This window comes from Actinia tenebrosa, unplaced genomic scaffold (genome assembly GCF_029948245.1).
Source record: "Actinia tenebrosa isolate PJP-AT-01 unplaced genomic scaffold, QUT_ActTen_1.0 utg1892__unscaffolded, whole genome shotgun sequence".
Taxonomy (NCBI): Eukaryota; Metazoa; Cnidaria; class Anthozoa; order Actiniaria; family Actiniidae; genus Actinia; species Actinia tenebrosa.
The window spans coordinates 74,725-87,497 of NW_028292597.1; the positions used below are offsets into that span (position 1 = coordinate 74,725).

At 36.8% G+C, this 12,773-nt stretch overlaps 1 protein-coding gene and 1 long non-coding RNA gene across 8 annotated transcripts in view; one reads left to right on the top strand and one right to left on the bottom strand.

Annotated features, from left to right (window-relative positions):
* The window catches only part of LOC116297677 (uncharacterized), a 13,505-nt gene continuing 732 nt past the window's right edge, over positions 1-12,773 (top strand). The window contains exons 1-2 of the long non-coding RNA XR_004197256.2: positions 1-458; positions 6,804-6,842. This is a non-coding gene — a long non-coding RNA (uncharacterized LOC116297677). The remainder of the gene's footprint in view (positions 459-6,803; positions 6,843-12,773) is intronic.
* LOC116297621 (5'-3' DNA helicase ZGRF1) overlaps positions 8,257-12,773 on the bottom strand; it is a 21,626-nt gene continuing 17,109 nt past the window's right edge. For all 7 annotated transcript variants that reach the window (XM_031705892.2, XM_031705900.2, XM_031705884.2 and 4 more), the window contains 10 exons: positions 12,417-12,477; positions 12,197-12,283; positions 12,044-12,107; positions 11,849-11,909; positions 11,736-11,769; positions 11,326-11,420; positions 10,318-10,350; positions 9,537-9,613; positions 9,377-9,430; positions 8,257-9,048 (listed from right to left, as the gene is read on the bottom strand). In XM_031705892.2, the coding sequence (XP_031561752.2) occupies positions 8,696-9,048; positions 9,377-9,430; positions 9,537-9,613; positions 10,318-10,350; positions 11,326-11,420; positions 11,736-11,769; positions 11,849-11,909; positions 12,044-12,107; positions 12,197-12,283; positions 12,417-12,477 (919 nt within the window). In that variant the 3' untranslated portion in view covers positions 8,257-8,695. The remainder of the gene's footprint in view (positions 9,049-9,376; positions 9,431-9,536; positions 9,614-10,317; positions 10,351-11,325; positions 11,421-11,735; positions 11,770-11,848; positions 11,910-12,043; positions 12,108-12,196; positions 12,284-12,416; positions 12,478-12,773) is intronic.

Sequence of the window (12,773 nt, forward strand, 5' to 3'; positions counted from 1 at the left end):
CCAAACAACCCCTTCTCTAAAGACCACTTCTCCACGCTGCCGCCAACGCGTCTGCCAAACTCCATACGGGAACTTAACCCAACAACATACAAAATGTGCCCAAACACCGATCAAGCCACTAGGTTCGACACTACACTGGTAACACCAACACTAAAATGCTCTTTTCTTCACCCAAAACTCACCTACCGATCACCCAAACCCCCCTAGTGACTACCAGGAGTGCGCCTCCACACAGTTCTTCGTGCGGATACCGATTGCTAGCGTCATCAAGCTTCATGATGCCTTCGGGTACCTAATGGCTGATCTCTTCCCTTCCCCTTTCTTATGGCCACGAGCGAACGAACGAACGAACAAACGAACGCACGAGCTCGATACCAACCCTCTCATTACATTCTAATTCTATGCGGTCGATTACTATTCAAGGTGTGGAGAGAGACAGAAATATCGTTATTTAAACGGTAAGAAACTTTCAGAACCTTTAAGGAACCATTCAAATGATGAATTTTATGCTTTTGCTTCTCTTTAGGTCTTCCCCCTGATATTTGCTCTTTTTTTGGCGTTTAATTAGCGAGTAATTGCTGCACATGGATTCTGTTTGTGTATAGACATAAACTTGACTCGTTTTCAAACGGACACTTTCTTTCTGTCCTTATAAACCTTTATAACCTTAAAATTACCCTTCAAATATTGAGTTTTAGTACTTTCGCGTCTCTGTAGCTTTTATCCGCTTATATATTTGCTGTATTTTTGTCGAACTAGCTAATGCATCTTGTGGTACGTGCCTTTAGTCACTCCACTTCGAAACTGCTTTTTTAACTTTGAAAAGCTTTTAAGAATCTTTATTACATCGTCTTGGGAATATTTTTGTTAAAACTACTATCTTTTCAAAGAATTTCCAATTTTCTTAACTAAACTGATAAGCTAATTTTCTTGGTTTTACTCTCTTTACTTGCGTAACTCTTCCTAGAGAACATAGTTTTTAGCTAGTTATCTATTCCTAGAGAACGTAGGTAGTTCTATACTTTGCACTTTGAAAATATTCAGACTCTGATAGAATATTGAAATGATACCTTTTAGTCATTAGTTAGTGGTTAAATTGGTGTTGCAAGGCACTTGAAGACAATAAAACAATAGCCAGGAGCAATGAGTTTGGAGCTAAACAATACAATACAAAAACCCTAGTTATTTTCAGAATACAATACAACTTGCTACACTAAGAAAGACCAACACAATTTGTCTGATATGGTTTGTAGGACTATGATTTAGCGGCTATCTTGAAACTTGCCTTAGTCCTCCATTGGACATTGGGAAGCATGGGAAGCATATTTTGCTAACACATCGTCTTTTACTGCTGCAAGTCCAAAGGGTCGAATCGCTGGTTCGAGCCCTGTGGTCACAACGTGGATCGAGTTTGTTTGATGTGTTGTTCTCTCCTATGCTACAAGGGTTTTCTCTTGGTTCTCCGGTTTCCTCCCTCGGTAAAAATCAGAATGTGAGTTGAGCATATTTAAAATTTAAACTAGAGGTAGTGGGTGTGAGTGAAAAAGTTTCCCAAATTAGTGTCAAACCACTTTTTGTTTTGTAATTTTGCAAAGTGTAGCATGAAAACAAACCTGTTTGATGTTTTTTATTTCATTAGCTCAACAAAAAAAACAGTTAGCTATCACATACTTGATTTTCAAAAAATTCTACATTCACATCTAGAAATATTTTCAAAAACCTACTTTAAAAAACTGGGTTTTTTAAATTGTTGTTAGGGCAACAATCAATGTTTAAAAAACATTAACTTTACTCCAAAATAAAAAGGTGATCTGCATTTTTAATGATATTTCTGGAATAGCTATTACATTAAACAGTTATTGGATGAGATAGAGCATGATATCAAAAATTATTATACATTTTACTCACAATTGCTTCTCATTGGCTGAGAGCCCTCAGCCAATCCATGATAACTTGTGAATTCCACATAGTAAATGCAATATCTGTAAGTTTTTCCTGCATCATGTCGAGTTCATTCAAGATCACACAGAGATTGAAATGCATTTGGTATTTCTTGGAAAGCAGAATTCAATCTTTATCCTTAGTTTACAAATTGTATAATGAAACAATTAGTAAATTTTTTTGGCATGATATAAATTATCAATACCAAGGCCATGTTTTCTGCCGTTAATTATCACTGCTTTGGCTATGGTTACGACACCGTCATGCATGCAGCATTTTTTGGTGTTAAAGTGAAATTTCTTTTGAAGTTTTGATTGGCTCCTCAACAAACGCTGCTTGACAAACCAGAAGAAGAAAATTTCGATAGGTCTATGACAACAATGGGAAAGAATTATTTTGCTCAAGTAAGCAGATGTTTGTGGGAAGGGAAACGGACCCTAAGAATGTCTGTGTAGGAGATTAGGTATTGGAGTACAATATTAAATCTTCTAAACGAAGCTGGGTTGGCTAACAAATTGGGCACATATGCTAACAACTATTTGTTCAGCCACCTTTCCCCTTCTAAAAAACAAATGCCTCCCAAATGCCTATTTCTGCTGCTATTTGTGTGTGTGTGTGTGTGTAACTGTCTGAAGCTACTGAATAAAATTATAACTTACATTGCCTAGGGTCTAACTTTGAAAACGTTACGTTTCCTTTATCCTCTCGTCATTTCCTTGAATGTAAAAGCATTTTTTTCATAAGATATAATGTTAAAAAAAAACTAAATCAGAAAGGAACAAAATGCACTAATATATATATATATATTATATATATACTCGATCGCAGAAACGTTGTAGTACACATTTAATTTATTCAGTATATCTAATGATATGCATAATACAAAATAGCCATTTCCAATGCTTAAAACCAACTGATATATAATCTGTACGATCTAATGGACAAGAAAAAATATTTTGACAGTTATTGAATGAAACAAACAATAGATAAAGCAATTTTTCTGTTTTTCATATCATTAAATATACTGAATAAATACTCGATCGCAGAAACGTTGTAGTATACATTTATACAAATATCTAATTTATTCAGTATTTAAAAAACTCATTAATAATTCATGAAGGAAACACAATAGCTTTGTTTCTGTGGCGGCATGAAGATACAAGTTTGTTTCGTTTATTTAATGATGAGAGTTCCAGTCGATAGATTATTAGAAACTTTTCTTTAAGGCAAAGGTTACATCTTTTGCTGGAGCTGAATAAAGGGAGAGAGGAGGGACCAACTCCAATGATTTTTGGTACTTGTGTCGCATGTATATATTCTGGACGCTACTTCTGATAGGACAAATACCAATAAGGATTTACTAAAAGTATATTATGAATCAAACACTTCATCACTATACAGAATTATATTAGACAAATATTTATTGCCAGGTTACCTGTGGAATACCGGTCATAGAATACTTTTTTAAATTGCAGACATGTGAAGCATAGAAATGAGTTATTAGAGCGAATTCATACTTCACACTTTAGCAAGCTAATTAGATCTGCTAATATTCAAATACAAAAACAATAATTAAAAAAGACACGAATTGGAAACACCGCACAACTGTTTGACGTTATAGGGAAATTTAAGCATTTTATATCCATTATTTTATTAACAAAACATGAAAGTTTCAATTCATTCAAATAAATCATTCTACATTTCTTAGATGAATTTCTACAGTTTTTACTTGAAAAGTCTCTCTCTTTAGGGTTTTGTTCTGTTCTGATCACTGATGTATTTGTCTACTTTCAGCAAAAGCTGATTAACATTCTCCATCGTGCTCATAGCTTTTAGAGGTTAGCCTCTTTCGCTGTGTCTACCTTCCTCTTCTTCTCAGCAAAAGGTTCGATACTCTCGTCTTCGCTAGGAGATGAATCCGCAAAATTCTGATCCAGCTTTACCTTGAGGGCTTCAGCCCTTCTCTCATCTGGTTGCATTTTTCTTGAATATCTTGTTTGATTTGAAACTTGAAGTTGTTTCTCCATTCCAATCTCTCCTGACTCGGGGGCATAAGGCTGCTGCATAGCAATTTTTACTATGTTTTGTATGCGTCTGGTCAGGGACTCTTCTGTTTGGGTTAAATACAGGTTAACTACGTGTTGTGGCATGCATGCTTGCTGCTATCTCTCCAATCTTCTGTTGTGCTGTCAAGACAACCTCTTTCCATTCTGTTAAGAGTGTTGTAACATTTGAGAACAACACTTTTTTCTTTCTCCAATCCCGACCCGACTTTTCTTGGAGGGACCTAAAATTCGTAATAAACAGCAAACTTAGTATGGTTGAGGGTTGATATAGAAAGTACCAATACAAAAGATATATGTTTTGATACTGACCTGGCACGTTTGCTGAACAATAATTCATTTATTAAATATTCAAAAGTAGTCAGCTGAGAGTAGTATAGGCCGCATGGCACGAGCCCTTTTTTGGGTGGGCTAGTGGTGGGCACATTAACTATTCATCAAATATTAGCATAAAGCGACGGGTAGGTATTGTTTCGGGTTACCATGGAGACCAATTGACGTCATAAGATTATTGTTGACCGGTATGAACAAGTCTTTGTTTCAGGAATGGTGGGCCAGTGATGGGCACATCCATTGTTTATCAAATCGTTACCATAAAATGACGAGCAGACTATTGTTTATTAAATCGTTACCATAAAATGACGGGGAGAGTATTGTTAGGCAAGTTTGGGTAAGTCTTTTGTTTACCAATCCAATTTATAGAGCGTGGGGATTTTGTATTTTTAATTCCAAAACTCAACCAACCAACCAAGCAAGACATAAAAATTTACTTTTGAGAAACGCAATGGCTACGTTATTCCAGTTAGGCTCTCGAAGATATCACGCTACCGTCAATGAATTCAAAGGACTAATGGCCAGTCCAAAAACCATTTCGCTTGAGCCGTATTAGCCCTACTAATGACTTAAAAGCAATGACTTAAATACTAGACAATTTGAAGATTATACAGTCATCAGCTGAATAATAAGTCATAAAACATGAATCAAGCTCCACTTGTTGTTTAACAGATACGAATTCGAAAATGCGAACATGTCAAATTATACGAAGGAAAAGCATGTACGATAAAATATTGTTTCAGTTTTTGCAAGCGTGTTTAAAAATATTTAAAAATGCGCGCCCTTGAGTAGCACACGTGCACTAGTTTACCCGTCACGCCTCGCCTATTTCTTTGACTAATTAGCTTAGGCAACCAATAGCACAAAGTTAGTAATTAGTTAGCTAGCTATCTATTTCACGGGTATATTATTTGCACTCTACTGTGAGCATTAGTGCAAGTAGGAGAATTACAAAATAACCACGCCCTTTACCCATAGGTTTTCCTGATAGTGATGTAATTGAATATAAAAAGCTAGCCTGGACCCTTAAACTAGAGGACTACAATACTAAGGTCTATAATGTATTCAATTAAGTGTTAATGCATTCAGAGTCTGCTAAGGGACTGGGTCTATAATGTATTCAATTAAGTATTAATATATTCAGAGTCGGCTAGGGGACTGGGTCTATAATGCATTCAATTAAGTATTAATGCATTTAGAATCTGTTAAGGGACTGGGTCTATAATATATTCAATTAAGTATTAATATATTCAGAGTCTGCTAAGGGACTGCATCTATAATGTATTCAATTAAGTATTAATGTATTTAGAGTCTGCTGAGGGACTGGGTCTGATTTATTCAATTTACGTATTTGGAGTCTGCTAAGTTACTGGGGATCTATGTTTCAATTAAGTATTAATATATTCAGAGTCTGCTAAGGTATTGTGTTTGTAATTTATTCAATTAAGTATTTTGATATTATGAGGAAATTTTTTCAATAATGAGCAATAATGGCAAAAAGCGCCAAAAACTAGACTTTCGTATGAGTTTTGTTCCCCCTTTTTTAAACAGTTAGAAACTGATGTACTATGATAAAATGCCTGTTTGAAGCGGTATTTTCAATCGTACAAAGATGCTTTGTTGAATTTGTGTTAGAATGTAGCTTTGTCACTGGCTTTTTTTATAGAAAATATATGGGAAATAAGAAGAGGAAGGCCTAAACCTCATTTTCGAATAACATTTTTGCTTTGGGTTAACACTTTTATTCATCAGTCATCTCCACTTCCAAACAAGTTAAACTTTCTGAATAACAAGATTTTTGTCTTTTAGAAAAGCCTAGAAAAGCACAAAAATGGCGCTCACTGCTTGAATACGAAAAGAATTCTCTCTTAAAATGTATACAGAGTCTGCTGAGGGACTAGGTCTACTATAATTGATATTTATTCAATCTCAAGGGAACAGGGATTATTATATTCATGCTTTATCAAAATGACATTATATCTCATTTCATATGGCAAAAACATGAATTAAGTGCCAAAATATTGACGTTTGTTGTTCTGCTACAAAATGGCAGACTTTTGAATTTTTGTCCCCTTCAGATATTCTTGGCTACACCTTTCTGTGCTGAACTCTTGGTATTAAAAGTTTTCCATTAGTTTTTTTGTCGTAGGTTTTCATGAAACATTTTTACTGTTAAAATTTAATATGAAACTGAGTTCTTATTTTACTGGTGAAAAAACGTATTAAATTACAATCCTATGATAGAACCTTGTGTATCATGCTAGCCAAACATCATTGAACTCATCAAGTTAGGTCACCTAGAAATGATCCAAATTCTAGTCTTCCCAATTGATAATCTACTTCAATGGAAGTCTGAATGATGTCTTATACAAGTCTATAGAGTACACCACCCCACAGTTATCACTGTTGTACATGCCCATGAATAGCGAGGTATCATGATCTCTTTTCTGCTTTCTGTCATTGCAGTGTGCTGAAAATAGTTTGTGAATGAAGATGTTTTCAATGGTAAGCCTATAAAGAAAACATATTCCCACAAAAACATTTGTGAAATTAACTTATCTGCAGGCTCAAATTACCAGCAAAAACTGTAATTCCAATTTCCTGAATTTCCTATCCCTTCTAGTTTTCTTTTTTTCTCAAATTTAACTAAAGCCAGTTTTTTACTCCTAGGCCTAGGTAAAGCCCTGAAATTCTTTCACATTCTATAAAATTCTTATTTTACCATTTTTGTTTATACTACGGAATCCACTGTAGTGTGAAAATGCAAGGAAAAAAATGTCATTGTCAGACCCACAAACATTCACGTCATATCTCAAAACATACAAATTGTTCTCTACATTCCTTAGCAGTTTTTTTGCTAAAAGAGCATACCAGGGGTAATCCACAACCGGCAGAACGAAGCCTGGGAATGGATGAGCAAATTAGGAGCCTTCTTTTAGCCATAGTTAATGGAGTGGAGTGGAGTGGAAACTCCATAGAATAAAGGTATTGTTTTACATTTGAGGTTGAACCGTACCATCACGCGATACTGACCGTGCACAATGAAGGAAAGCAAGTATGGCTGAAAATACTGATTTCCTTATTATTTTCAAGTATCAACAACTATGCGGTCGAGGTACTTTCCTTTTCGATAAACAATATCATATAGGATGAATTAACAAATAATGACTATTGTAGAACGATTTTTTACGGAAAAATTCCATATTCCCTAATACTGTGAACAAATTACAGAATCATTTTTCCTTCTCTGTGCACGGTCAACGTCATATACACACCTATTTCAGAAATCGTTGTCGCACCGAAAGCCTCAAGCAACAAGCCAAGACCGCAGAGAACGCCGGTACTTTTAGCTGTAATTAGTTTATTTATGGTGCATTTTCATTTATTGACTTAACAAATTGCTCCAAGCAAGGCTGCTTCAGATGGAGAGCTATAGCCACTTGCATGAACCATGAATAAATCAATTATAATTAAAAGTACCGACGTTCTCTGGAACCTTGGCTTGTTACTTGAGGCTCTTGGTGCGACAACGATTTTCGAAATAGGTGTATAAACAATAGATAAAGTCGAACAAAACCTAGAATACATGAAGATATAGAAATATAGATAAGTTATAGTGCTTGGGAACGAGGTTATTCCGGGCGAAAGCCCCTGGAATTAAACCTCGCTGGGAATCGAACCCACGACCTTCGGAATTGTACTACCGATGCTCTACCAGCTGAGCTAGAGGTCAGACTGAGAGCAGGCCGGGATGAAATAGATGTTAGTTCCAAGCACTATAACTTATTTATATTTCTATATCTTCATGTATTTCATGAGTGCTACGCGGTCCACATATTCTCATCTTTAAAACCTAGTATACGTTTCCCAACCATTCCGCTCCACTAGTATAATAGTGCCAGTATAATAGTAACCAGACTAAAAATACCTACTTTTATTCGGTAAGAAATGCTTACATACTACACTATTTAATAATCACCGTCATATTCGTCCCAACAATAACAGAGACAAGATCTGAGAGATACAAAAATATTTATGGGCCAACTGAAAATGAATTTACAAAGTCAACAACGATTCGCTGTAAATCCGAATACGATTGTTATTCGTTCGTGTGCAACTATATATTAGACACATCAAAGCATGGTAAATCCTCGTCTATATATTCATGAATAGTTTCGGGAGACCAGGTAATACAATTCGTCTGTTCGATATTGTCACTTTCGACACAAGAAATCAGTTGGCGGTCAAACTCTTCGCTGCCGCTGCTGTCACATGTCACAGACTTTACAGCCAAGTCATTTTTATTTGAATTGACAGACGAAGACATGCTGGGTGAGAAAAACACTCTTGATGGGCTACTAACATCCTTTCTGTGGAGATCCATCCACAGAGACAGGAACGCTGGTATCCTGTGAAAGACTTTGCATGCCATTCGTAATACCAGTAGATAGCTGCTCCGGTATTTTGTCATTCACGTCATTGCTGTTTTCAGTCGATGAAAGCTTGGGTAATACCACATCAACATCATCATCAGCCGATGGAGATTCGAGCAAGAAATCAAAACTTGTCTGCGAACAACTGTCTTGGATTTCGTTATCAATTGATGGAGATGGGGGCAAAACATTACCATGCTGGAATTTTGGAACATCTTTCATATCATTCACAGGATATTGGTGGTCAGTGGTAACCTGTGAAGGGACGTCGATATCATCTAAAATTGTAATTCATAAAAATTGTCAACTTGGAGACAGGATTGAAACGTAACAAACAATGTTGATCTGGTACTTCCATCATCAAGGTGCATCCACCTGACCTGAAGTCTCTATTGCTTAACACTGTTTATCGAGTCCAATCATATAATTTCGTGAAGAGAAATCATATTAGCTGTGTCAGAGGTTGTGGAAAAAACTGGGTGGAGTTACCATTAGAGGACATATTTACAGGATGGTGTCGATTTCGTCATCTAAAACATATTTTCCTCCTCAACCTCGGAATGGCTGTTAATTTTCCAGAGCCACTGACGAAGTAATTTACCTTACCTTTTTGCCAAGAACTCTTGAAATGCTCGTCTAAAACCACACCATCAGGTTGAGCTGTATCAGAAACATTACAAACTCAAATTAAAAACGCAACTTTCCATCAGGAACGAACATTGAAAAGAAAAGGCAATTTATTGGGTTACGATAGGGATTTGCTCACCTCTACATTCCTCGATGACATTCCTCCACAACTCATTACTGGATAGCATGCGTTTATTACCAATAATTAGTAAATGTCTAGAGAATGTAATAAAAAGAGCATTGGTCGAGAACCTCGTGCATAATCAATAGGATATTTGCTGCGAGCCTCAGTAAGAAGTGGTTTTTATAAACCCATGAAACAAAGTGTACTAATCGGATAAACACAATAGAAAACAAAAGAATTAAAGTGTAATAGTACTAAATAAGGTAAAGTATATTTCACGGGTTTTTGAAAACAACTCTATACCATGACGATGAAAATTATTACTCATGATGTTGATAGTGGTGATGTCAATAATCGTGGTGGTGATGGTGTTGATAGTGGTGATGACAATAATCGTGGTGGTGATGGTGTTGATAGTGGTGATGACAATAATCGTGGTGGTGGTTGTGTTGATAGTGGTGATGACAATAATCGTGGTGGTGATGGTGTTGATAGTGGTGATGAGAATGATCGTGGTGGTGATGGTGTTGATAGTGGTGATGACAATCGTTTTGGTGATGGTGTTGATAGTGGTGATGACAATAATCGTGGTGGTGATGGTGTTGATAGTGGTGATGACAATGATCGTGGTGGTGATGGTGTTGATAGTGGTGATGAGAATGATCGTGGTGGTGATGGTGTTGATAGTGGTGATGACAATAATCGTGTTGATAGTGGTGATAACGATGATAGTCAACTTATTTAATCATTTTTTATACTGTAGCATTGTGATTAGCTACAAGTTCTACTTTGCTACCTTTTTGCTCTTGTAAGTGCGACATTTGTGCGTCTAAAATCAAAAATAAACAATACCTTAATCAAAGTACAACTCCAGATAAATCTGTTAAGAAGAGACTAACACAAACCTAACCCTAACCCAGGAGTCAGATGGCGTGGTGGTAAAACGCTCGCCTCTCACCTATGAGGTCCGGGGTTCGAATCCTAGTCGCCCCATGTGAGCTGAGTTGGTTGGTTCTCTTTCCGACTCCGCGGGTTTTTCCGGTCCACCGGTTTTTCCTCCCTCCTCTAAAATCAACCATAACTAATTCTAACTGGTTAGAGCTGTGCTCCGGGGTCATACATTATACCAGTCGCGATTTAGGGATCTAGGATCGTTGGGTTTGTCGTTGTTTGTCTTCTTACATCATCGTCGGTATAACAACTGATATCGACAATCCGATGTAACTTATTAAATTACGGAATAGTGAATATAGTTATGGTCTTGAAAACGATAGTTTTGCATGGACTCCGGGTGGCGCCGGGTTAACTATCGATATGGGAGAAAATTATCATACAACAGCACAGGTTGCAGAGCATCAGGAATGAGGTGGTTACAAGTTAAGAAAGGAAAAGTTGGCTTTAGCAAAAAAAAAAGAAGGGAAGAGAAAAAACTTAAATATAAAAGAATCCTGGTGTGTATTAAACACAGGTGAGAGTATGGTGCAAAAATTAAAGGTCACGTGATCTATGATAAAACAATAGATGCGCACAAGCGAAAGCACCTTTTCCTTCATAGGCACAAAACTGTGATCAGAAGTAAGCTCATATACCTTAGATTGATGTTTGCCGTGTTGGGTCGTTGGGTCCAACGACAAACCCAACGCAAAACTCGGATCCCTAAATCGTGACCCATTTGTCAAGCTGGGAGTATTGTACCACACAATGAACATGTCTGCTTAGAAAAGCCTAACACCTTATTCAAGCAGGGAGTATTGTACCACGCCCTATGAACAAGTCTTTTTTCATTATTCAATGCCCCTAGTACCTGCCACAATCAATAAAGCCCACGTGATCTGTTCGTACGCAAGACAACAAAATAACGTCCTTTTCGCCTCCTTGGAATGCATCTACTGTAGAGATCTAATACAAGATAAAGGCAAATTGATAATGAAGATAACTTATAGGGCTCCGTTCATAATGTATGGCAGCGGGGGCAGGTGAAATTGAGGGGAGATTGGCAAATATTTATCGGAAAAATGGGGGGGATGCACAATTTTTGGAAGAAACTACAAGCCTTGCTTGGGGGGGGGGGGGGTCGTATTTCTTTGCATGACTTTAATGGGGGTGTTGAGAATTATTCTGGGCAAATTTTCACCTGCTCCCCCTTTGCCGTACATTATGAACGCAGCCTAACAAGTACACAAATGTTTATTGTTATACAGAAACTAAAAATACCTGCACCGCCTTGAGTTGTTTGTGAGAAGCCAATCTGTAAAACCAACAGATTTGATACTGCCAATGTTTCAACATACTATTTAGAAAGCCGAATATCAACGAATTATACTGACCGGCTTTGAGCTAAGTGCGAGGAGATCGTTACAAGTTGCGACTTGTAGAGAGTGATCACGCCTGGCACATATGACAAAAAAAACATAATTAATATATTAATCCCAAAACGTTGAAAATGATACAAGCTTTCAGAATGCAGGTTTCCATCAGACATTAAGACTTTAGTATTTGCAGAGTGGGATAACATATCTCACCTAGTTGCTCTGGTTCTAATCCTGATTCCAAGAGACAGCCAACAAGAAATACAACGAATTCTGCCTATAAAATCCAATAAAAGATAAAAATAAAACTTGCCAAGTTTTTATTTAGGAGCATTGTACTTATGTCATAAATGATATTGTGCTTACTTCCTGCTCATTGTAATAACTCCCATCGCGTCCACATTTCTCTTGGCCTCGTGATACATCATAAAAACACAATGTTGGAGAAAAACTCTGTGCGTATAAGCAATGAAAAATATCATATAAAGAAGGGCAAATACAATCGACTCGTTTTGCTGTAAATCATGCAGTACGTAGAGCATCCGAGAACCGTGTTTAGAATGAAGAGTTAATTTAACTTTCTTACCACAAGAGGAGTTCTGTCTTCTGGAGTAATTCCATCCACTAAATGGCCTTCATAAAACAACCTAATTAGTGATAAACAATAAGTATTGCAAAAAAAAGACTGCAGCATTCGAAGGGCTGAATTATCATTAATCGCCAAATATCTATAATCGCCTATTAAACAGGGTGGTAAAGGCGGGTTATTTCGTCAAACATTATTTGACCGTTTTTATTTCCGTGAAATGTGTGAAATGGCCATTGGTAATATTGTTCGTCCTCTACAGTTTTAAGGTTTTAATTAGCAAGACTAGATTAATTATGGGGGCATCACTAGCATGTGGCTTCAGCGCTTATCTCCATCCCCTCATTTTTGCTTTTA